Source organism: Notolepis coatsorum, assembly GCF_963971535.1.
Source record: "Notolepis coatsorum genome assembly, contig: SCAFFOLD_588, whole genome shotgun sequence".
Classification (NCBI taxonomy): domain Eukaryota; kingdom Metazoa; phylum Chordata; class Actinopteri; order Aulopiformes; family Paralepididae; genus Notolepis; species Notolepis coatsorum.
In genome coordinates this window covers 2501-29636 of record NW_028174836.1, presented here as the reverse complement: position 1 = coordinate 29636, position 27136 = coordinate 2501, and the positions used below count along the sequence as shown (strand labels likewise).

General features: G+C 44.7%; 1 protein-coding gene across 1 annotated transcript in view; it reads right to left on the bottom strand.

Annotated features, from left to right (window-relative positions):
• Positions 1-26873, bottom strand: part of LOC311247455 (enhancer of filamentation 1-like) — a gene marked incomplete at its 5' end in the record, with an annotated part of 54939 nt that extends 28066 nt beyond the window's left edge. The window contains one exon of the mRNA XM_084338496.1: positions 26481-26873. Coding sequence (XP_084194622.1) covers positions 26481-26873 — 393 coding nt within the window. The remainder of the gene's footprint in view (positions 1-26480) is intronic.
• Between the last annotated feature and the right edge of the window lie 263 nt (positions 26874-27136).

Genomic DNA, 27136 nt, shown 5'->3' with positions numbered 1-27136 from the left:
TTTCAAAAGTGCAGCAAGTACAAGTTCAAGTTTCTTTATTAGTTGTCATACAGAAGTACAGAATACTTTTATACAAAATGCTTCTTTCTGTTACGCCCCAGAGACTGTGCTAGACAAAAAATTGATAAGTATAAAATAAAATAAGTATAGCAAGTATAAAATAGAAGTCACATACGTAGACACAAGTGTTCAGTATGTACATATGTACAATGTTCAATGCAGAGTAGAAGTAACTGAGTTACCATACAATATACTATACAATATACTAATATACAATATACTATACAGTGCAGCATTACACTTTGTGCAGCATTACACTTTGATAGACTTTGAGTCCCCTGCCCCCCGACTTCATACTCTAGCCTTCAGCCGGAACACAGTCGCCATGCACTGCACAGACGGTATAAACACCACTAACTAACTACAATGACAGAGATTACGCTTAAAACTAGAAGTTGCATCACCCCCCGCCCCCCTCTCTTTTCTTGCCAGTTTTCTCCTGTATTTTATTTCAAGGTTCTTTCCTGGATTCTGAGAAGGTCACTGCCCTGTCTGTGTCACCTCACGTTACTGTGTGGTACAATCGACATTTGGAGCTCAAGTTTCAAGTTTGTTTATTATTTGTCACAACAAAATGATGAAATGCTTGTTTCTGTATGAGCCCCTGAGAGTGTGCTACATACAGTAAAAAAGAAAGTAAGTAAAAAAGTAATTAAGAAAGAATGTACTTTTGTAAAAACGTGGACTGTAGTTTTGTTGTTTATTTTTGGATAATTAAACCCCATTGTTGTAGATCAAGCAGGACATGTGAATCAATACTTTGTTCTCTTGGAAAACGCCGCTGTTGACTAGAATGGCCTGATGTCATGCGTTTGATCAATGCTCAACAGGTATACATACCTGTATCAGGTAAAATATACGTTATCAGGTGGTTATCAGTAATATCCAAAGCAATGTCTTTATACTCAAGAGAAAGAGAAATCAGAGCCCTGCACAGACATTTTGGGGACAGGGGCTATAATTAGAAAAATGCTAATAATAAAATAAGGTCTGGTTAGGAATTTAATTGGGTGACGTCTGCATATTTATTGCCATTACAGATTCAGCACTTTTATGACATCAGGAGCCTCGCCTATATATAATATATAACATTTTTAAATCTACAGTGTCCTTAATAACTTCAAGATACCTTGGAAAATGTTTATTTAACCAAAAGCTGTTCACAAACACTGCGGATATGTCATGATTTGTAGAGTTTTGTGAGCAGACCTCGAGGGAGAATAGATGAGACAGAGCTGGACAAACATCCCCATGGGGTCTCAGAATCCACCTGGGAGGTACCTGCCATAGAGGCACACATACATATAACATACATTTAACCATTTCACTGCCACACTACAGAAGGTTAACCCTTTACTATCACACCTTTGTGATAGTAAAGGGTTAACCTTCTGTAGTGTGGCGGTGAAATGGTTAACCTGCTGTTGTGTGGCAGGGAAAGGGTTAATCATTCTTTATAGAGTGGAACCTTTTTTTAATTTTTTTTTATTTTATCGATGGCCAAAGAACAAAACCTCCTATCTGCATAAAAAATAGGGTGAAATAAATCTGCACGTTGTGAGTCACTAATAATACCTGGTTGGTATTGTTAACACATAATAGTAATATAGTCCAAAACAGTGTAATAGTATTGTACTGGGTATCCTTAAGAAATTGCATTCTGCAAGAAAATAACACGAAAACAACACTTTCTCAAAAATGTGAAATGTTCAGATAGACGGTTTTGTTCTTCGGCCATCGAATCCATTTCTTGAATTGATTGAATTGAAAGTCATTGTATCCCATTATAAATATTTTATACTAAGACACCAGTTCAGTCATATTACCATAAAAAAAGAAAAAAATCCCAGATTAGCAATGCAAGAAAATTGTCATCAAATTACATTTTCTTTCCCTCTTTTGGACCCCATCCCCAAAACCCACCATCTGAATTTGGATTGTGGCTCCGCTCCCCACTTTTAACTAAAGTTAGGCGCCCCTGCTTTGCCTGTACATGATGTACCACTTCATGATATAAAGAATACATGTTATATTAAAATATTTCATGGAGAGAATTAAGCGGACTCAGCCAGACGTTCAGTTCAGAGTGCAGATGTTAGCTGAGATGTTGCCTCTTATAGTGCAGAAGGTCAGAGTGGATACGAGAAGAACCCGTGCATCTCCTGTGAGACAACCTGCAGGACGTCCTCCCTCTCTACCATCTAAACACCATGTTAGCACGCCTCACAGATGCACAACAGAAGCTATTGTACAAAAGATCCACGTCAACAACATATATAGACTACACTGTGCAGAAACCCCATAGAGGAGAGACTACACTGTGCAGAAACCCCATAGAGGAGAGACTACACTGTGAATAAATCCCATGAAGAAGAGACTACACTGTGAATAAATCCCATGAAGAAAAGACTACACTGTGAATAAACCCATGAAGAAGAGACTACACTGTGCAGAAACCCCATAGAGGAGAGACTACACTGTGAATAAACCCCATGGAGAAGAGACTACACTGTGAATAAACCCCATGAAGAAGAGACTACACTGTGAATAAACCCCATGAAGAAGAGACTACACTGTGAATAAATCCCATGAAGAAGAGACTACACTGTGAATAAATCCCATGAAGAAGAGCCTACACTGTGAATAAACCCCATGAAGAAGAGACTACACTGTGAATAAACCCCATGAAGAAGAGACTACACTGTGAATAAATCCCATGAAGAAGACACTACACTGTGAATAAACCCCATGAAGAAGAGACTACACTGTGAATGAACCCCATAGAGGAGAGCCTACACTGTGAATAAACCCCATGAAGAAGAGCCTACACTGTGAATAAACCCCATGAAGAAGAGCCTACACTGTGAATAAATTCCATGAAGAAGAGACTACACTGTGAATAAACCCCATGAAGAAGAGACTACACTGTGAATAAACCCCATGAAGAAGAGACTACACTGTGAATAAACCCCATGAAGAAGAGACTACACTGTGAATAAACCCCATGAAGAAGAGACTACACTGTGAATAAACCACATGGAGAAGAGACTACACTGTGAATAAACCACATGAAGAAGAGACTACACTGTGAATAAACCCCATGAAGAAGAGACTACACTGTGAATAAACCACATGAAGAAGAGCCTACACTGTGAATAAACCCCATGAAGAAGAGACTATTGTGAATAAACCCCATGAAGAAGAGACTACACTGTGAATAAACCCCATGAAGAAGAGCCTACACTGTGAATAAACCCCATGAAGAAGAGACTACACTGTGAATAAACCCTGCGAAGAAGAGCCTACACTGTGAATAAACCCCATGAAGAAGAGACTACACTGTGAATAAACACCATGAAGAAGAGACTACACTGTGAATAAACCCCATGAAGAAGAGACTACACTGTGAATAAACCCCATGAAGAAGAGACTACACTGTGAATAAACCCCCATGAAGAAGAGACTACACTGTGAATAAACCACATGGAGAAGAGACTACACTGTGAATAAACCCCATGAAGAAGAGACTACACTGTGAATAAACCCCATGAAGAAGAGACTACACTGTGAATAAACCCCATGAAGAAGAGACTACACTGTGAATAAACCCCATGAAGAAGACACTACACTGTGAATAAATCCCATGAAGAAGAGACTACACTGTGCAGAAATCCCATGAAGAAGAGACTACACTGTGAATAAACCCCATGAAGAAGAGACTACACTGTGAATAAACCCCATGAAGAAGAGACTACACTGTGAATAAACCCCATGAAGAAGAGACTACACTGTGAATAAACCCCATGAAGAAGAGACTACACTGTGAATAAACCCCATGGAGAAGAGACTACACTGTGAATAAACCCCATGAAGAAGAGACTACACTGTGAATAAACCCCATGAAGAAGAGACTACACTGTGAATAAACCCCATGAAGAAGAGCCTACACTGTGAATAAACCCCATGAAGAAGAGACTACACTGTGAATAAACCCCATGAAGAAGAGCCTACACTGTGAATAAACCCCATGAAGAAGAGCCTACACTGTGAATAAACCCCATGAAGAAGAGACTACACTGTGAATAAACCCCATGAAGAAGAGACTACACTGTGAATAAACCCCATGGAGAAGAGACTACACTGTGAATAAACCCCATGAAGAAGAGACTACACTGTGAATAAACCCCATGAAGAAGAGACTACACTGTGAATAAACCCCATGAAGAAGAGCCTACACTGTGAATAAACCCCATGAAGAAGAGACTACACTGTGAATAAACCCCCATGAAGAAGAGACTACACTGTGAATAAACCACATGGAGAAGAGACTACACTGTGAATAAACCCCATGAAGAAGAGACTACACTCACCGACTCTGGTCACACCAGCCTCCTCATCCTCCTGGATCTGTCTGCGGCTTTTGACACAGTCTCCTGCACTCCATTCTCCTCAACCGCCTCTCTGACCATCTGGGTGTCACTGGGACTGCTCTCACCTGGTTCGAGTCCTACCTCACTGACAGAAAACAGTCCACCTCCATCTGTAACTCCACCTCCACCCCTGCCCCCCAGTCAACCAAGGTGTGCCTCAGGGTTCTGTTCTTGGTCCACTATTTATTCATCAAGTTCAAGTTTGTTTTTATTTGTCACGTATACGGTACATGTACATTACAGTGAAATTATTGGCTCTGTATGAGCCCACTGAGAATGTGCTTCATACAGTAAAAAAGTAAGTAAAAGAGAAATAACACTAGAATACAATATACAAACTAAAGTAGAACCTAAGTACAATCTAAGTACAATCTAAGTACAATTAAGTAAAAATGCGGACAATGAGGTACAAACACATTTTTAAGGCAAGGTGCAAATGCAAATGAGGTATGAATGTAGTGCAAATCTCTTTAATAAATAAATAAATATGATGTAGTGTTAAAGTGTCTAAAGTGAGTGTTAAGGTGAGTGTTTGTTTAAAGTGAGTGTGTGCATGTTCCCCCTTGGTCACATCATCCGGAAACACGGTCGCAATTTCCACTCTGATGACACTCAGCTCTACATCAGCACCTCACCCTCCACTCCTCTCCCCCCACAGCACCTTGTTGCACTATCTCCTTGACATCAAGGCCTTGATGTCATCCAACGTCCTTAAACTCAATAGCAAGAAGACAGAGCGCATGGTTGTGGCCAAGCCGTCACTGCTCCGGAAGGCTGGAGATCTCCTAGAAATAATAATAATAATAATAAATTGGATTTGAAGAGAGAAGCGCCTTTCTCAGACTCAAGGACACTGTACAAGGAGAGAGAGGCTATATAAAAGAAAGGGTAAATACAAATTTGAAAAGAATGATGTGTATAGTAACAACAGGAAAAAAAACAGATAAGATAAAAAAAATGAAGCAAGGTGCTGTCCAATTGGATGAAGTGGTAACAAGAAAATTAACAAAAACAAAAACAAAAAACAAACAAAACAAAACAACGGGATCTGTGGCTTAAAAGAAAAGAGTCAGGGGGTGGGCTACTTGGGAGCAGGGCCGTGTTGCGTGAAGGCAAGTGTGAACAGGTGTGTTTTTAGGTGGGTTTTGAAGAGGTTGATGGTGTCAGAGCCTCGGATGGAGGCGGAGAGGGAGTTCCACAGCCTGGGGGCAGCTACAGAGAAAGCTCGGTCTCCCAGTGTGGAACGCCTGGTGCGGGGGATGGTGAGGAGGTCGGAGTTGGAGGAGCGGAGGCCTCGTGCTGGAGTGTAGGGGTGGAGTAGGTTGGTCAGGTAGGAAGGGGCCAACCCGTGCAGGGATTTGTAGGTGAAGAGGAGGATCTTGTAGGGGATTCGGTAGTTGATGGGGAGCCAGTGGAGTTTTTGCAGGGTGGGGGTGATGGCTGCTCAACCTGGGTGTCATAGAGACTACACTGTGAATAAAATTCCCATGGAGAAGAAACTATACACTGTGAATAAATCCCATGGAGGAGAGACTACACTGTGCAGAAATCTGAGTAAAAGAGTGTTCTGGTCGCCTGATTGCTTTTACCAACGCGTTCGTGTTTCCGCGTCTCTGATTGGCCAGGTCATGTGACCTGTACGCCCAATCGTGGGACCGCAAGTTTCTACACTGGTTAAGCTTAGGCGCTCTTTCGAAGTTGGTTAAGGTTAGAGTTTGTCTTAGAGCATGGCGATAGAACGCCTGCCCTGATTCCAAACTCTAACCTTAACCAACTGCGAAAGAGTCGCCTAAGCTTAACCAGTGATAAACTAGGCGTTAGGTAGTTTGCAGGCTGTTCGACCCGGGAAATAGGCGCAGAACTTGCCGTCCCACGATTGGCGCACATGTCACATGACCTGGCCAATCAGAGCGCAAAACGGGAACCCGGAAACACGAACGCGCCGTTGGTAGAAGCATAGACGCGTTCTGGTCAGCAGTTCCAACACAAATGTTTGTCATTCGTCTCGATTCCTCCTTTATGTTCCTCACATAAATAGACTCAAACCGTTGGTGATTAAGCCTGTTTTCATTGTAAGCACACAGAGTGACTTGAAAGGCGGGGGGGGGGGGGGGGGACGATGAGAAAATGCCTCTAATTAGCCCCGTCTCTCTCATGTGTTTCCGAATGCTAGTCTAATTTGTGTCGGCTCGTTCATCATGATCATAGAGACTGACCGCCTCCATTGTCCTGGGTGACTGAGCACGGTCACATCCTCAGATGGATGCCTGGCTGTGGAAGCACTCAAAAAACAGTCATTTTGTGTAACACACACCGCCGTGCCCAGCTGCAGCCCCATTCTCTGTGCTGCCACAAGTGGGTCATGGCAGGTGGGGGGGGGGGCGTATTTGTCATCCTGGTGGTGAGTATGGCACGTGATTGCGTCGACATCTACTGTATCTGCACCTGTTTCCTACGGCAAACACAACTCAATTTCCTCTGTTTTTGGCGATGGGGTGTGAGAGAAAAAAAAGGAGCACACAAGAGAAACGTTTGTTTACATCCTTTATTATGAATGAAATCTGGCCCCGGGGGCCGAAAGGCTTTAATCATTTGAATCAACATTAATAATCACCAGTGGTGGGTGTCTGTCGTGCGCGACGGCCGGGGCCCAGGCTTGTTGCGTGTTGATGTAACCGGTCTCGTCTTACCATCACTGCGTTGTGTTACAGTTCGACCCCTGTTAAGGGATTTCCCTGAGCGAGTCTCCAACCCCGGTCTCCCGCACCGCGGGCGACATCGCAAACCACTATACCAAGAGGTGAATTCACTCCTTGGTATAGTGGTCTGCGATGTCGCCCGCGGCGCGGGGGACCGGGGTTCGAGACTCGCTCAGGGCAAGCCAATTCGAACCGGCTACATTGAGTCAGTGTCACCGCTGCACTGCTCTGAGGAGCTGAGAGAGGGAGAGAAACGCCAAATCAAGTGGTAATTTCAGTTTCACCACCATACCGGTCACTGCATAAATCAAATCAAATCAAATGTATTTGTAAGGCCCGACAACACACGTTAATGTCGCCATGGGCCAGACACGTCTTCTTTAAACAAGTCAAGAAGAAACATAACAATAAGTCAAGAACAAAACAAGAACACCATAAGGTCCAACAAATTTAAAATAAATGCAAATAAATGAATGAATGCAAGCACTCCCAGACATACCCCACGCGAAGGTAAGGAAAAACTCACTAAAACCTAACAATAGGGAAAAAATGCTCCACAGGCAGTGTGGAGGAGAGAAACCTTAGAAGGGCCATTCAAGGGGGGATCTCCCTTCTTAGATGAATGAATGAATGAATGAAAACTTTATTTAACAGATTGCAGAATGGGTACAATACAGTACGGCTCAATACATACAATTGTTAAGGGGATGCAGACCTGAGAAAGACGTTTGTCTTGTTTCCATCAGGGTCCCCCATTTTCAATTCATATAGACATTTATGACATACACAACATACATGACATTTATGGCATAGGGACATATAGGTATTTAGTACTGATACATTTGTGACATAAGCGGTACTCAAACAGAGTATATACATATGATGGGGAGGGGACTGTACATTAGGAGGGGGTGGGTGGGTGGGAGGGAAATATACATACGGCGGGGAGGGAATATATACATGCGGTGGGGAGGAGACTGTCTATTAGGAGGTGGTGGGGGTTTTGGGCATTTACGGTGGCCAGTTTCGAATTGCAGCCTCCCGTAGGTGCTCTTTAAGAGAGGTTTTGAATGTGGGCAGGGATTCACATTCCTTTACAGCTTTGGGTAGGGCGTTCCACATTGTTGTGGCATAATTGCGAAACGTGTTTAGTCCCTTGTTTGAGCCGAATCTGGGTTTAACATGATTTGTTGAGCTTCCTCTGGTGTAGTGGTTGTGGTATTCACTGACCTTTGGGAAGTATTTTGACATGTACATGGGCACCCCGGTCGTATAGTGTATCTTGTAGACCAGGCCCATTGCAAGTTGCTGTACTCTGTCGTCTACTCTAAGCCATCCTAGGTTGTCAAAGTGGGCAGGGGTGAGGTGGGTTCTGGGGTTCAGGTCAAGTAGTAGTCTGACCAGTTTGTTTTGTGATGTTTGTAATTTTGTTTTAAGCGCCTTTGAGGTGCTTTGGTACCATGAGGTGCACGCATAGTCATAGTACCCTTGAATGAGTGCTCCTGCCAGAGTCTTCAGGGTATTCTTGTTTACCAGAGAGGAGATCCGGTACAAGAATCTAGTTCGTTGGTTGACTTTTTTTATTACATTGGATGCCATTTTGTCACAGGAAAGATTTGCCTCTAGGATGGAACCCAGGTAGGTAATTTCGTCTTTCCTTGTGACAATATTGTCACCCACTGTGACTGAGAAGCCGTCGGTCTTGCTGAGTTTGTTATTTGAACCGAAGAGATGTCGGTGATAGTAGTGTTGCAGACTAACAGTTGGTAAGCATGCACTCATGTGTGTAGTGAAACACAGATGAGTGCATGCAATAGCAACTGAACATTTAGAAAAATTAAAGATAGAGCTGATAGCGATAGCAACTGAACATTTTGAAAGATTAAAGATAGAGCTGATAGCGAATCTATTTAAGGCACAGGGGCGACGCAAAGAGGGCCTCCCCGTCTTAATCACGGGACGTTCAACACTCCGGTCATCGCTCCGAGACAGCCGGAGACAGGGAGATAGGGGGCGGCGCAGAGAGGGTCGCAACCTCCCCGACATCATCGCGGGACGTCCAGCACTCCGGTCACCACTACGAGACCGCCGGGAGCAATTAGGGGTTAAGTGTCTTGCTCAAGGACACTTCGACACGCTGCCCGGGAGGAGCGGGAATCTAACCGGGAACCTCTCGATTACCAAACGACTGCTCTACCTCGAGAGCCACTGTACTAGCCCCTGCCATGTATCATCATGGTACCAATTGTGTAATGAAAAGAAATCGGTGTAATGAAATTTCGTTACCAGAAGAGCGCTATATAAATTCAAGCCATTATTATTATTATTATTATTATTATTATTATTATTATTATTATTATTATTATTATTATTATTATTATTATTATTATTATTATTATTATTATTATTATTATTATTATTATTATTATTATTATTATTATTATTATTATTATTATTATTATTATTATTATTATTATTATTATTATTATTATTATTATTATTATTATTATTATTATTATTATTATTATTATTATTAGAAGAAATTATGGAAATACCATCACCCTTTCTTTGTGTGGAAATACCACAATACTCTGAGAGCCTTGTGGTCCACGGCGGCTTGAACAGCAGCCCAAAAGCCCCTGTTTGAATTGTCTGTTTGAAAGAAGCCAATCAGAGACTAATTAAAAATGGATGTGGCCATTCAGGTTCACAACAATGTCACCATGACAACGGTCACCATCAGTCCTATCAGTATCTCGTCCACAGACAGTGCTGAACGTCACAGGAAGTGCTTCGTACCAACAGCCATCAGACTGTACAACGCCTCTCTCTGTCTCACTGTCTCACTGTCTCACTGTCTCACTGTCTCACTGTCTCACTGTCTCACTGTCTTACTGTCTCACTGTCTCACTGTCTCACTGTCTCTCTGTCTCACTGTCTCACTGTCTCACTGTCTCACTGTCTCACTGTCTCTCTGTCTTTCTGTCTCACTGTCTCACTGTCTCACTGTCTCACTGTCTCACTGTCTCTCTGTCTCACTGTCTCTCTGTCTCTCTGTCTTACTGTCTCACTGTCTTACTGTCTCACTGTCTCACTGTCTCACTGTCTCTCTGTCTCTCTGTCTCACTGTCTCACTGTCTCTCTGTCTCACTGTCTTACTGTCTCACTGTCTCACTGTCTCACTGTCTCTCTGTCTCTCTGTCTCTCTGTCTCACTGTCTCTCTGTCTCACTGTCTCACTGTCTCACTGTCTCTCTGTCTCTCTGTCTCACTGTGTCTCTGTCTCTCTGTCTCACTGTCTTGTCTCACTGTCTTGTCTCACTGTCTCACTGTCTCACTGTCTCTATGTCTCTCTGTCTCACTGTCTCTCTGTCTCACTGTCTTACTGTCTCACTGTCTCTCTGTCTCACTGTCTCACCTCCTCACTGTCTCACTGTCTCACTGTCTCTCTGTCTCACTGTCTCACTGTCTCTCTGTCTCACTGTCTCTCTGTCTCTCTGTCTCACTGTCTCACTGTCTCACTGTCTCACTGTCTCTCTGTCTCACTGTCTCACTGTCTCTCTGTCTCACTGTCTCTCTGTCTCACTGTCTCACTGTCTCTCTGTCTCACTGTCTCTCTGTCTCACTGTCTCACTGTCTCACTGTCTCACTGTCTCTCTGCTTAACTGTCTCACTGTCTTTCTGTCTCTCCATCTCACTGTCTCACTGTCTCTCTGTCTCACTGTCTCTCTGTCTCACTGTCTCACCTCCTCACTGTCTCACTGTCTCACTGTCTCACTGTCTCTCTGTCTCTCTGTCTCTCTGTCTCTCTGTCTCACTGTCTCACTGTCTCTCTGTCTCACTGTCTCTCTGTGTCTCTGTCTCACTGTCTCACTGTCTCTCTGTCTCACTGTCTCTCTGTGTCTCTGTCTCTCTGTCTCACTGTCTCTCTGCTTAACTGTCTCACTGTCTCACTGTCTCTCTGTCTCACTGTCTCACTGTGTCTCTGTCTCACTGTCTCACTGTCTCACTGTCTTTTCTGTCTCTCTGTCTCACTGTCTCACTGTCTCACTGTCTCACTGTCTTTTCTGTCTCTCTGTCTCACTGTGTCTCACTGTCTCACTGTCTCACTGTCTCTCTGTCTCACTGTCTCACTGTCTCACTGTCTCTCTGTCTCTCTGTCTCACTGTCTCACTGTCTCACTGTCTCACTGTCTCACTGTCTCACTGTCTCACTGTCTCTCTGTCTCACTGTCTCACTGTCTCTCTGTCTCACTGTCTCACTGTCTCACTGTCTCTCTGTCTCTCTGTCTCACTGTGTCTCACTGTCTCACTGTCTCACTGTCTCTCTGTCTCACTGTCTCACTGTCTCTCTGTCTCACTGTCTCTCTGTATCTCTGTCTCACTGTCTCACTGTCTCACTGTCTCTCTGTCTCACTATCTCACTGTGTCTCTGTCTCACTGTCTCACTGTCTCACTGTCTCTCTGTCTCTCTGTCTCTCTGTCTCACTGTCTCACTGTCTCTCTGTCTCACTGTCTCTCTGTCTCTCTGTCTCACTGTCTCACTGTCTCACTGTCTCTCTGTCTCACTGTCTCTCTGTCTCACTGTCTCACTGTCTCACTGTCTCACTGTGTCTCACTGTCTCACTGTCTCTCTGTCTCACTGTCTCTCTGTCTCACTGTCTCACTGTCTCACTGTCTCTCTGTCTCACTGTCTCTCTGTCTCACTGCCTCACTGCATCACTGTCTCCCTGTCTCCCTGTCTCTCTGTCTCACTGTCTCTCTGTCTCACTGTCTCACTGTCTCCCTGTCTCACTGTCTCACTGTCTCACTGTCTCTCTGTCTCACTGTCTCACTGTCTCTCTGTCTCTCTGTCTCTCTGTCTCTCTGTCTCACTGTCTCTCTGTCTCACTGTCTCACTGTGTCTCTGTCTCACTGTCTCACTGTCTCTCTGTCTCACTGTCTTACTGTCTTACTGTCTCACTGTCTCCCTGTCTCTCTGTCTCACTGTCTCTCTGTCTCACTGTCTCCCTGTCTCTCTGTCTCTCTGTCTCACTGTCTTACTGTCTTACTGTCTCACTGTCTCCCTGTCTCTCTGTCTCCCTGTCGCTCTGTCTCTCTGTCTCACTGTCTCTCTGTCTCTCTGTCTCTCTGTCTCACTGTCTCACTGTCTCACTGTCTCCCTGTCTCTCTGTCTCTCTGTCTCTCTGTCTCACTGTCTCACTGTCTCACTGTCTCTCTGTCTCTCTGTCTCTCTGTCTCTCTGTCTCACTGTCTCACTGTCTCTCTGTCTCACTGTCTCACTGTCTCACTGTCTCACTGTCTCTCTGTCTCACTGTCTCTCTGTCTCTCTGTCTCACTGTCTCACTGTCTTACTGTCTCACTGTCTCACTGTCTCACTGTCTCACTGTCTCTCTGTCTCTCTGTCTCTCTGTCTCTCTGTCTCACTGTCTCACTGTCTTACTGTCTCACTGTCTCACTGTCTCACTGTCTCACTGTCTCTCTGTCTCACTGTCTCTCTGTCTCACTGTCTCTCTGTCTCACTGTCTCACTGTCTCTCTGTCTCTCTGTCTCTCTGTCTCACTGTCTCACTGTCTCTCTGTCTCACTGTTTCTCTGTCTCACTGTCTCACTGTCTCACTGTCTCACTGTCTCTCTGTCTCTCTGTCTCACTGTCTCACTGTCTCACTGTCTCTCTGTCTCTCTGTCTCTCTGTCTCACTGTCTCACTCTGTCTCACTGTCTCACTGTCTCTCTGTCTCTCTGTCTCTCTGTCTCACCTCCTCACTGTCTCACTGTCTCACTGTCTCTCTGTCTCACTGTCTCACTGTCTCTCTGTCTCACTGTCTCACTGTCTCTCTGTCTCACTGTCTCACTGTCTCACTGTCTCACTGTCTCTCTGTCTCATTGTCTCACTGTCTCACTGTCTCTCTGTCTCACTGTCTCACTGTCTCCCTGTCTCTCTGTCTCTCTGTCTCACTGTCTCTCTGTGTCTCTGTCTCACTGTCTCACTGTCTCACTGTCTCACCTCCTCACTGTCTCACTGTCTCACTGTCTCTCTGTCTCACTGTCTCTCTGTCTCACTGTCTCACTGTCTCACTGTCTCACTGTCTCTCTGTCTCTCTGTCTCTCTGTCTCACTGTCTCTCTGTCTCACTGTCTTGTCTCACTGTCTCACTGTCTCTCTGTCTCTCTGTCTCTCTGTCTCACTGTCTCACTGTCTCTCTGTCTCTCTGTCTCTCTGTCTCTCTGTCTCACTGTGTCTCACTGTCTCACTGTCTCACTGTCTCTCTGTCTCACTGCCTCTCTGTCTCACTGTCTCACTGTCTCACTTTCTTGTCTCACTGTCTCTCTGTCTCACTGTCTCACTGTCTCTCTGTCTCACTGTCTCACTGTCTCACTGTCTCTCTGCTTAACTGTCTCACTGTCTCACTGTCTCACTGTCTCTCTGCTTAACTGTCTCACTGTCTCTCTGTCTCTCTGTCTCACTGTCTCACTGTCTCTCTGTCTCTCTGTCTCACTGTCTCTCTGTCTCTCTGTCTCACTGTCTCTCTGTCTCACTGTCTCTCTGTCTCACTGTCTCACTGTCTCTCTGTCTCTCTGTCTCACTGTCTCTCTGTCTCACTGTCTCACTGTCTCACTGTCTCACTGCCTACCTGTCTCACTGTCTCACAGAGCACAGAGTAAATCCCTGTATATCTTCCTGGACATTTACATTTTACTGTATATTACTGTATATTTTCGGACTGTATATTTTAGAATGTATAGACATATTTTAGAATGTATATCTCTGACTGTGTATTACAATTTTTATTCCTATTCCTATTCTTATTTTAGATTTTTGACTAACTGAATGCTCATTGTGAGCGATCCGTGGTGCTGAATTTCCCTCGGGATCAATAAAGTACTTCTATTCCATTCTATCTATTCTATTCTACTGTGGCAGGAAGGGGGGGGGGGGGGGGGGGGGGGGGGTCGACCTTCGCTGGGCAGAGAGCTCACTCACCGACACTATATGACACATTTCAGCGCGGAAATGGGCCGGTAATAGTTCCCCCATGAGAAACGAGCGGCTCCCCTTTCATCTCCGACCAGGTGTCTGTGATGTTTGGGTTACATAAGCTCCCCGCGGATCTGACCTCTGTGTGAACGTCTCCCACAAGGCCTGCTTACTTACCACTGGTGGAGATCTGCACTACCGTACTGGCAGTGGTGGGAAAGTTCACTTTCTACATGAACTAGTTCAGTTCACAGTTCACACAACTAGTTCAGTTCATAGTTCACAATTCAACATTTTGAACTAAAGTTCATGGTTTCAAAAATTAACTAGTTTATAGTTATTTTTTCGATACGTTGCTGCAAGCTATTATTTGTCAAAATCATTGCCACAACCCATATATAGAACCACAGACAGCAATCAGAATACTGGCATTTCGATCACACTGATTATTTATCAGTGTTTCCCCTACCATTGCCTTGAAGGGGCGGCCCGCGTCGCGCATAACGAGTCTCTCTCTCCGCACGCAACACGCACACACCAAAACCTTTCGGTGTGTGTGTGCCCGTCCCAAATTTGGCACACTTTTGAATGAAGTTATACTGTGATAGAGCACCGAGAATGAACACGTTCACAATTACGTTCATCTAGCCGACATACAGTACATTCAGTTCACGTTCGCCCCCAAAATATGAACGAGTTCATGAACGATCGTTCATTGAACACGTTCAGGTACATCACTGCATACTGGTAGAGGCTGAGGGAGGTGGCCTGACTGACTGACTGACTGACTGACTGACAGAGACAGGAGGTCCAGGGAGAAGGCCTCCTCCTGACAACGGCTCCTCTGTGCAGTTTTAGGGTCTCGTGGTGGCCCCTCACCAGTTCCTCTGTACAGTTTTAGGGTCTCATGGTGGCCTCTCAACCGGCTCCGCCGTGGCCCCTGTGAATGTCCCTCACACACACTCTCGCAAACCAGCACAGACAAGATTCATGGGTCTCTCCCCGCGCAGTCAGGGGTTTAGACAGGCGAGACCCCCGCCCCCCACCCCCCCCCCATCTCTCTTCCTCAGTGTCTCCCTTTTTGTGCCCCTAGACCTCCAATGACCTTGTGGCCGGGCAGCGGAGCGAGGAATGCACACACACAGCACACACACACACACACACACACACACACACACACACACACACACACACACACACACACACAAGGCGACGGCGCGGAGGTGCGATGTTATGAGGTCCCAACGGCGCAACAGGGGGGCGTATTCTGTTTTGAATGCCGTTGCAGAGCGACGGCGGCGGTGGCAACATAGATCAACCTGTAATTAGACATGCCTTAGAGAGACAGACTTTTAAAGTGAGTTCTCCTGGGATCCCGGGCCAAATCTCAGGGAACGGATGTCTTAATCTCACCTATACGCAGACGAGGAAAGAGCAGACAACATGTGGTTGACGGTTACACAACGGGGAGCGCCCCCGGTCCTCACACACCCTGTCGAGTTGTTTACTTTAAACTCCCGGCCTCGTAAAATCTGGGTATTTCTGACACACTCAGCACTGTGCTGTTTGCTTTGAAACCGCAGGCGCGCTAGTCTCAGCCATTTTAGATGTTTGCCTGCTGTAATCCTTTGGCTGATTATCCATCAATTCATCGTCGCCGCCTTTCCCCCTTAATTCTTTTGAGAAGAATCAAAACCTTTTTACCCTACCCTCCAATCTCCCCCAATCCCATTCAATCTTGTTTGCTGCAGCTCAAATGTATCCCCTTGCCCCACTTTGCCTTTTATGTCTCTGTCTGTGTTTTGTGTATTTGTATTTTTGTTTTGCTGCCATTTTGGCCAGGTCTTGCTAGAAAAAGAGATCATTGATCTCAAGTGACTACCTGGTAAAATAAAGGTTAAATAAAATAAAAGTTGAAGTCACCGCGTTTCAATCGCAAACTCTCTCCTCCTACTCCTAACGACAATGTGATACACTTAATGTTCTTTGTCACACGGTGCTCAAAAGGAGAAAAAAAAAACGATGTGGACGAGCGGAATGGGTTTCCTTCTGCGCCGTTAGCCGGATTAGCGATAGATGGGTAGAAAAGGGTAATCGCTGTAGAATACTCTGTTGTTACGCGCCTCCGGGGACGAGGCTTGACCGACCTGGCTAATGTGAAGGGTTTCACGTTAGCTCTGATTGTCTGACAGCTATATATCAGGGAGCAGAATGGACCCTTGTCCTCCTCTGCATAAAGCACAGCTTTATTTGGCCTTCAACTCTCGAGGTATAAATGATCCACAGCCCCTCAAAAACAAGGCAATAAAAGTCCGCTATTAGAGTTTGATTGGGCTGCAGCGTGTAAACATTGGTGTTGAACGTGAATGTCTCTAAAGTGGATGCCAAGGCCGTCTCTAAGTAGAATTCAATGTTCACTCTGTTTTTTTTTTTTTTTTTTTTTTTTTACATCCCTCCTCACTTGTTCATTCATTGTACATTGCTCTGGCCAACCTTTCCCTGTGAGTAATTCGCCTCTGTGTTGGTCTTGTTTTCCAGCACAGTGCCAACTGTTCATCATTCTGTCACCAGCTACCGCGGGATAATGCCTCAGTGTCGAGGGGAGCTTCAGAATGCAGACGACGTGTGTAGAGCTCTGCATATAGAACGGAGAGAAGGTGCCTCACTCTACCTTTTGAACCAAACCCTGTCGTCTCACGCTGGAACGTTGAGCTGAGATAACAACGAACGCTGCTAATTCACACGTAGGTGATATTGATTATTGATATGAATGGTAAAAATGGTGCATTTATATAGCGCTTTTATCCAAAGCGCGTTACAATTTGTTCCTCACATCTTACCCATTCACTCAAACATTCACACACCGATGGCGGAGGCGACCATGCAAGGTGCCAACCTGTGACGTTTTGGGTCTTGCTCTCACCTGGGAGCAAAAGCCCTAGCGTTGCCCGGGTGGTAAATGCCCTGTCCTTCTGCCCTGATTGTCCCATTTGGTATCTGCTGTTTATTGTTTGCCCTGCTCCATATGTCCTCCCTGTTTTCCCTAAACGCTACCCTTATCGCTCCCGTCTTGGAGTTCCATGTTTATCGCTATCGTGTCTTGCTTATTGTGTACGGAACAATTACGGAGTGTATGTACTTTGGTGTGTGCGACCGCAGCACCATCAAGTGCCGTGTTATTATTTATAACTTATCCCGTTTTGGAGTCTGGCTTCTCTCATTTGTTTTCCCCCTTTAAGTGTTTTGTTTTCGTATTACCTTTTTTGCAGAGACTTTGTTGTCTCGCCTTTTATTTCCTCGTTATACCGGGTTGTGGAGACTCTGTGTCTCACCCTTCTTGTTTGCTACGTGCCATCGAGTTATCCACTGTTCACAAATAAAAGACATTATTATTGGCTTCCGGTATGAGAGCGGAAGGGTAACACGCATGCGGTGGAGCTCCTGGTCAAAAGAGTGAAGAAACGGATAAAAACGGACCCGAAAAGTGATTAAAAATGAAAATGCAAATGAGAAGGAAGGAGGAAAAAACAATTGTGAAGGAGAGAGAAATGGAGGACTCACGGGAAGAGGAGAGTTCGATGGAACAGAGCCCCCGAAACGAGACCGAGAAGGGTCAAGCGGAGGAAGGAGGAGGATCGGCTGGGACATTGATTGATTGATTGATTGAAAAGTTTATTAACAGATTGCAGAATGGGTACAGTACAGTACAGCTCAATACATACAATTGTTAAGGGGATGCAGACCAGAGAAAGACTTTCGTCTTGTTTACATCAGGGTCCCCCATTTTCAATTCATCATAACATATATGACATACATGACATACAGATAGACAGTACTGCTACATCTATACATTTATGACATATCAGATTTGCAAATACAGTACTGTTTGTGATACAAAAGTCCAGAAAAAGAGTGTATATACATTTGGCGTCGAAACTGTACATTGGAGGAGGTTGGGTGGGTGGGGTGGGGTTGGGTTGGGTGGGTTGGGTGAGGGCTGTACATTGGAGGTGGGGGGGGGGGGGGGGGTTGGGTAGGGGACACACACACATTTTACACTGTACATTGGAATACTGACAAAGCCTTACTTGGTCATTTACTGTACAACTAGGTTAGGACATTTGTAGGGGCCAGTTTCGAATTGCAGTCTCACGTAGGTGTTTTTTGAGAGTGTTTTTGAAAGTGGGTAGTGATTCACATTCCTTTACAGCTTTGGGTAGGGCGTTCCACATTGATGTGGCATAATTGCGAAACGTGTTTAGTCCCTTGTTTGAGCCGAATCTGGGTTTTACATGATTTGTGGAGCTCCCTCTGGTGTTGTGATCGTGGTATTCACTGACCTTTGGGAAGTATTTTGACATGTACATGGGTACCTTGGTTGCGTAGTGTATCTTGTAGACCAGGCCCATTGCAAGTTGCTGTACTCTGTCGTCTACTTTAAGCCATCCTAGGTTGTCAAAGTGGGCAGGGGTGAGGTGGGTTCTAGGAGTCAGGTCAAGCAGTAGTCTGACTAGCTTGTTTTGAGATGTTTGTAATTTGTTTTTTAGTGCCTTTGAGGTGCTTTGGTACCATGAGGTGCAAGCATAGTCGTAGTACCCTTGAATGAGTGCTCCTGCTAGAGTCTTCAGGGTATTCTTGTTTACCAGAGAGGAGATCTGGTACAAGAATCGCGTTCGTTGGTTGACTTTTTTTTATTACATTGGATGCCATTTTGTCACAGGAAAGATTAGCCTCTAGGATGGAACCCAGGTAGGTAATTTCATCTTTCCTTGTGATAATATTGTCACCCACTGTAACCGAGAAGCCGTCGGTCTTGCTGAGTTTGTTATTTGAACCGAAGACAAACACGGGAATGCCAGGATGGGCCGTGGTCATGCAGGCCGGGATATTGGAGACCATAACAGCGACGATAAAACTGAACACGGACACGATAAGGAACGATATTGGGAAGTTACGGGAGGAATTGAGGAAGGAACAGGAGGACTTCAGAGGTGAAATGAATACAGAACTCAAAAGGGTGGATGAGAAGATGGCGGAACAGGACAGAAACGTAACCGAGTTACAGACAAGAACGGCGCAAGCGGAGGAATGGAACACAGAGATACACAAGGTATTAACGTGTGCGATTCAACAACAAGAACAGATGGAGACAAAGCTATCGGACATGGAGGGGAGGTCACGGAGAAATAACATCAGAATATGGGGATTGAAAGAAGGAGTCGAAGGGGAATCGGTGACCCAATATGTGGAAAAGCTTATCAAGGAACAACTGGAGGAGACGGGACTGGAAAAAATGGAGATACAGAGGGCCCACAGGGCGTTGGCTCCGAGACCGAAACCGGACAGACCTCCGAGGGCGGTGATTATTAACTTTCTGAGATTTGAGATTAAGGAATTGATACTCAGAACCGCATGGACCAAGAAGATAGAAATCGAGGGGAAAAGACTGTCGTTTGATCACGATTACTCGACAGCGGTAGCAATAACACGCAGGTCCTACGCGGGACTGAAGAGAATTCTGAAAGAAAACGGAATGAAATTCCAATCACCCATGACCTCGCTAAGGATTCACTGGAAGGAAGGGACGGTGACGTACGCGACGGCGCGGGAGGCGGCGGAGGAGATGAGGCGACGGGGGATGCAGATGGCGGAGGACGGAGAAGGAAGGGGAAAGGAGGGTCAGACGCTGAGCCTGCAGCAGAGATTGGAGAAAGCACGCAGATGGACCAGAGTAGGAGATCGAAACCCGGGAGAGGAGGGAGGAGAGAGGAGAAGGCAGAGGTGAGACGTGACAGACCGAAGGCGGAGACAGACGAGGAGGCCAGAGACGGAGAAGGAGGAGAGAGGAGGCGGGAGGAGACGAACGGATGAGTACACGCACAAGAGATTGAAAAAACTATCCAAATAGAGACAAAATATAGAAACTGAAATAACATATACATAAACACACATTCCCAGGTAGAGGCAGGATATAGGAATGAACATAACGTATACATGGACACATAATACACATGCTGATGGAGGAAATAAATGGAAATATAATTAGGTAAAATAGACGGAACGCAGAACATATTGAAACAAATACATAGACACACGCTGTGAGCAACACAGTTGGAAGGGATTAAGGGGATAAATGGACATCACATTAGAGGGGAGGAAAAGAAAGTATAAGGGGTACACAGAAGACACCACACACGTGTTTGGGAGGAAGGAGGGACATTGGAACATATGAGCCACACTGAGAGGGACCTAGGAAATGGGGGTCTTTGATCAGAATGAAGGACAGAGCGCTTTTGACCAGGAGCTCGACAGCAATAAAAACAGTAAGAAGGCTGGACAAATATGTCGAGCGGTTGGGGGTAAGGGTTTCAAACCCCCAAGCCGTCAGGAGGGGGCCTCTCGCTAGGAGAGCAATTACCCCTCACCCACCAGCAGGAGACAGGGGGGGACACAGGGACCCCCCGAACGCCTTGGGAGCACTTTATGTAAAGTTTATGTTTTTTATTTATGTTAATCATTATATGTATTCGGTGAAGAGAGCGGAGGCTACAACCGGAGGGGGGAATGACTGTGACATGGGGGGGACTGATAGACGAAAGAAGAAGAAAGATGACAGAGGTTAAAGGTATAAAAATGATGTCGTTAAACGTTAATGGAATGAATAATACGATAAAGAGGGGCAAAGTGATGTTGAAGTGTAAAAAAAGTGAGATGGAAGTGATTTTTTTGCAGGAGACACATTTGGTAGCACAGGATCATGAGAAACTGAAGAGATTTGGATATGAAAATGCATACTATAGTTCCTTTAAACGGAACCTGAGGAGAGGAGTAATCACGTTAATCAAAAACACAGTCAAATTTGAATTGATCAAGGAAGTAAAAGACAAGGAGGGAAGATTTGTTCTGGTGAAGGGGAAAATGGAGGGCCAAATGGTTACGTTAGTGAATGTTTATGCACCCCCAGAGAGTGAGAGGGATTTATATGAGACCATTTTTGATATGATAGTGATGGAACTAGAAGGGATATTGATATGCGCGGGAGATTTTAATGTAGTACTGAATCACGACCTAGACACCACGAGTACTGGAAAAGGACGGACACAAATCAGTAGATATATGAATATTCAGATGACGGAAATGGGAATTATAGATGTTTGGAGGGGGATGCACGCCATGGACAGGGAATACACACATTACTCACACCCGCACGTGACATATGCGAGAATAGACTACTTTTTGATGACGACGGGGGACAGTTACAGGGTACGGGAGAGCAGAATAGGAGTAGCGGACATATCGGATCACAGTGCCATATATCTGACAGTAGATCTAGAAGGGAGACGGAGGAGCACGATCTGGAGACTAAATGTAGGAATATTAAATAACAAGGGGGTGGTGAGTCAGATCAAGGAGGAGATAGCCAGGTATAAGGAAGAAAATGACAACGGGGCGGTAGATCCGAACATTCTATGGGACACACTGAAGGTGGTGATAGGGGGAAATTGATGGAGAAGACAGCAATGCTGAAGAAGGCCAGAACGGAGACATATCACAATCTGATAGGGAAGCTGAAGAAGCTAGAGGGGAGACACCAGATATCAAAAGAACAGGAAACGCTCGGAGAAATCAAAGAAGTAAAGGCCAGGATAAATAGGGAATTATTGACGGAAATAGAAAAGAAAGCGAGGTTCATGAAACAAACGTACTATGAAGGGGGACCAAAAGCGACCAGACTGTTGGCTAGGAGAATTAGGACGCAACAGAAGTTGAACACGATACACACAATAAGGGATACAAAGACTAATGAAATATTGAGAGTAGGGCTGCAACGATTAGTCGACATAATCGACGATGTCGATTATAAAAAAATCGTTGACGAGAAATTGTTGCGTCGATTAGTAATTAAAAAAATAATAAAAAATAAAAAAATTATTTCATTTTTTTTTTTTTTTTTTTTGCACTACTTATCTTTGTGAGAGTGGCTTCTCAGGGTTCCAGACAACATCATAACATGCTGATCCCATAGCAAATTTTGGACATTGAAAACATTGTTCCCCTGCAGGAGATGATGATCAGACTAGACACACAATACATTACACACGCACTCCTCTCACTCACACACAGCGATCAGAGTAAGACACACACATACACACTCCTCTCACTCACACACAGCGATCAGAGTAAGACACACACACATACACACTCCTCTCACTCACACACAGCGATCAGAGTAAGACACACACACATTCACACTCCTCTCTCACACACAGCGATCAGAGTAAGACACACACACATTCACACTCCTCTCACTCACACACAGCGATCAGAGTAAGACACACACACATACACAAATTACACAGTACACACCTCTCACTCACACAGCGATCAGAGTAAGACACACACACAAATTACACAGTACACACACTCCTCTCACTCACACAGCGATCAGAGTAAGACACACACACATACACACACACACGGACTCCTCTCACACACAGCAAACAAAAGTTATTTAAAGTACACTTCCACTTTAATTTGTATTATTTAATTTATTTATCTTGTTATGAGTGATTGCTGTATTGTTCTTCAAATACATTTTCATTTAAAGTGGCTTAAAGATCCAAATTCAAATGTTTCATGAGTCATTATTTTAATTTGCTATGGGATCATCATGTTATGATGTTGTTGTTTGGTCCTGACAAGAGTCTCAAAGTCTGGGGTGATGGTAGACAAGCAACTCTGAGGTCATGCTCAATGTCCAATCTGTTCCTCTGCTCTGTCTTCAGCTGGACCAGAGCTGAGAAGCCACTTTCACAAAGATAGGTAATTAAAAGAAAAATAAAAATAAAAAAAAAAATCCTTTTTTTTGTTGTTGTTTACATTGGTTTTCGATTAGTCAACTAATCGAAAAAATAATCGGCAGATTAGTCGACTACCAAATTAGTCATTAGTTGCAGCCCTAATTGAGAGACCCAGCTGAAATAGAGAGGACATTTAGAGAATACTATGAGAGACTATACACACAGCCAAAAGCAGTGGGAGAAGAGGAAATAGAAGCATATCTGGAGAAGCTAGAGTTACCATCGATAGGGAAAGAACAGAATGAAGAATTAAATAAAATAATTACGGAACGAGAACTGGAAGAAGCAATTAGTAGAGCTAAAAACAACAAATCTCCGGGGAGCGACGGATTCCCATCGGAATTCTACAAGACATTTAGAACGGAATTAGCACCCATGTTAGGGGCGGCGTTCAGACACACGATGGAAGAGGGCAAAATGCCCCCCCCCCCTCGTGGAAGGAAGCCATAATCACCACGATACCGAAGGAAGGGAAGGATAGAGAATTATGTAGTAGTTTCAGACCTGTGTCCATACTCAACGTGGATTACAAGATGTATACATCGATAATATCAAAGAGATTTGAGACGTTTATGCCAGACATTATAGATGAAGATCAAACTGGATTTATTAAAGGGAGACAGACACAGGACAACGTGAGAAAGACATTACACATAGTAGAGGAGATACAAAAACAAGGAGGTAGCGCGGTACTGATTAGCCTAGATGCAGAAAAAGCATTCGACAGTGTGAGCTGGACATTTTTATATAAAACATTGATGAGGTTCGGACTGAACGGGAGGGCGATGAAGATGATCAAGGCGCTATATCAAGAACCGACAGCGAGGGTTAAGGTGAATGGCAGCCTGACGGATAGAATCAGATTAGAGAGGGCTACCAGACAGGGATGTTGTCTCTCACCAACGCTCTTCGCCGTTTTCATAGAACCACTGGCGCAACTGATCAGACAGACCGAGGACATCAAGGGAGTAAGGATAAAGGGAACGGAATATAAACTAGGCCTATTTGCGGACGACGTGATAGTATACATGAGACAACCAGATAAGAGCTTCCCGGCACTGATGGATCTACTGAAGGAATATGGCCACTACTCAGGATACAAACTAAACGTGACAAAGACACAGACCTTAGCATGGAACTATACCCCAACGACGGAAATTAGGGAACAGTACGGGATAAGATGGGACATGGACAAGATTAAATACTTAGGGGTGAACATCACGAGAGGGGTGGGGAAACTGTTTGAGGCGAACTATACACAGATAAATCAGAACATCAAGAGAGACTTAGAGAGATGGACAGTAATGCCCTTGGACTTCAATTCAAGAATAGAGGTAATTAAAATGAACATACTATCAAGGTTACTGTACCTGTTCCAGTCACTACCGATACAAATACCACAGAATCAATTCAGGGAGTGGGACAGACTGATATCGAGGTTCATATGGGCGGGGAGAAGACCACGGGTCAGATATAAAACACTACAACTACCAAAGGAAGAGGGAGGGATGGCAGTACCCAGCCTACAAGATTATTATTATGCAGCGCAACTGAGAGCAGTGACGTGCTGGTGTAACGACAAATATGAGGCAAGATGGAAAGACATTGAAAAAGAACAGCGATATGCAAAATGATAGAGAAGGGGGAAATGCAAACACTACAAAAATTAAAGGAGAAATTTGGACTAGAAAACAGGGACCACTTCAGATATCTACAGATTAGAGATTACTATAATAAAGAAATAAGAGGGGACAAGGAAGAAGAACAGAATGGAATAATTAGGATGATAGTAAGGGCATACGAAGGAGGGAAAGGAAGGGTAATATCAGCACTGTACCGGGCTATAATGACCAGCAAGGGACACACAACCGATTATATAAGGGAGAAATGGGAGAGAGAACTAGAGATAGGAATAACAAGGAAGGAATGGGGGAACATATGCGAGGTGCAACATTCAACAACAGGATTGAGGATATGGAAAGAGTTTGGATGGAAAAACATAATCAGATTCTTTATAACCCCAGAGCTGAAGGGAAAATATGCACCAACAGAAAAAGAGCATGCTGGAGGATGTGTGGGAAGGAGGGGGCAAATCACACGCACATATTCTGGGGATGTCAGAAGCTGAAGGGGTATTGGGAGGAGATAGGGGAGGCAATGATCAGAATATTAGGATACGGGTTACCACAAACAGGACTGGTGCTTTACTTAGGAGACCTGACACACAAGGGAATACAAGGGGGGGACAAATATTTAATAAAGATAATGTTGATAGCGGCCAGAAAAGCAATAACAAGACTGTGGTACAAAGAAGACCCACCGACAATAGCACAATGGGTTGGAATAGTGGAGGAGATACAGGATATGGAGAGGATAACACACATGCTGAGGTTACAGGAAGAGAAATTTGGAGAAAGATGGGGAAAGTGGGAGGATTACAAGGGGAACGAAAACGACATCACAGAGGAAGAACCAAATGCATCACAAGAGGGCGAAGGGTGAAGGAGGAAAGAGGTTCAAGGAGGGTCTCTGAACCCATGTCACACACTTTTGACTTAGTTAGTATTTTCTGATTTTATTTTTCATTTTTTTGGGCATTACAATTGTATTACATTTTTTGTACTTTATTATTTATGTCTGTTTAACAATGTTGTATTAATAATCAAGGAAGATGTGGTTTGTAAATGGGTGAATCAAAAGGCAAAGGGAAATTTAGTATAAAAGAAATAGAAAGGGCGAAGGATAAGAGAAGAAGGAAATTCAAGGAGGGTCACTGGACCCATACCATACATATTTGCCTTAGTCAGTATCTAATCTTTTTGAGTAGGTATTAAATTTGTCTATACCTGTTCAAGGGCGGTATACAATCAGTCTTTGTATTAAGTGCCTGGAAAAACAACTGTAGTGGAAACATATAACCAACAATGCTATCCATGTAACCATTTATGTTCACTGCATTCTTTCATATTGTGTTATGGGATCCATTTTTGTGTAAGTGTTGTTTGTCTATAAATGTTAATAAAAATTTAAGTTTAAAAAAAAGAAAAAAAGACATTATTATTTTGGAAGCATCAACCTTCGCATTCCGTCTCCTCTCTTCCACTCTGCGCTTGGGTCCAACACACATACCCACAACGCTAACACCAACCTGCACATCGGGAGCATTTAGGGGTTAAGTGTCAAGGACTCTTCGACACGCTGCCCGGGAGGAGCGGGAATCGAACCGGGAACCTCCGGATTACCAGACGACTGCTCTACCTCCTGAGCCACTGTAGTCCGATAGACTAAATGTAATTTAGTCTATCGGACATTAACTCTCTCAGGTGTAGAATATCATGTGACGTAGAGTTTTGAAAACTGACATTCTAATGATGGTGTAACAACAGCTACCTGGCTTCCCATTAAACAACACATACAGTTCAAAGTGCTGCTCTTCACCTACAAGGCTATCACAACCTGGCCCCCTCGTAGCTTTCCAACCTCCTCCTCCTCCATCACACCCTGGCCCCCTCGTACCTTTCCCACCTCCTCCTCCATCACAACCTGGCCCCCTCGTAGCTTTCCAACCTCCTCCTCCTCCATCACAACCTGGCCCCCTCGTACCTTTCCCACCTCCTCCTCCATCACAACCTGGCCCCCTCGTAGCTTTCCAACCTCCTCCTCCTCCATCACAACCTGGCCCCCTCGTACCTTTCCCACCTCCTCCTCCATCACAACCTGGCCCCCTCGTACCTTTCCCACCTCCTCCTCCTCCATCACACCCTGGCCCCCTCGTACCTTTCCCACCTCCTCCTCCTCCATCACACCCTGGCCCCCTCGTACCTTTCCCACCTCCTCCTCCTCCTCCATCACAACCTGGCCCCCTTGTACCTTTCCAACCTCCTCCAACAAACTCCTCCTCCGGACTCCACTTCACTCCCCACCTTCAAAGACTCACTCAAAGCCTGTCTGTTCAAGATTGCTTTTAACTAGGGATGCTCGATATTGGCTTTTTTACCGATACCGATATACCGATATTGTCCAACTCTTAATTTCCGATACCGATATCAACCGATACCGATATATGCAGGGTTTCCCCCCCCAAAATTTTTAATAATGTCAGGTAATTAACA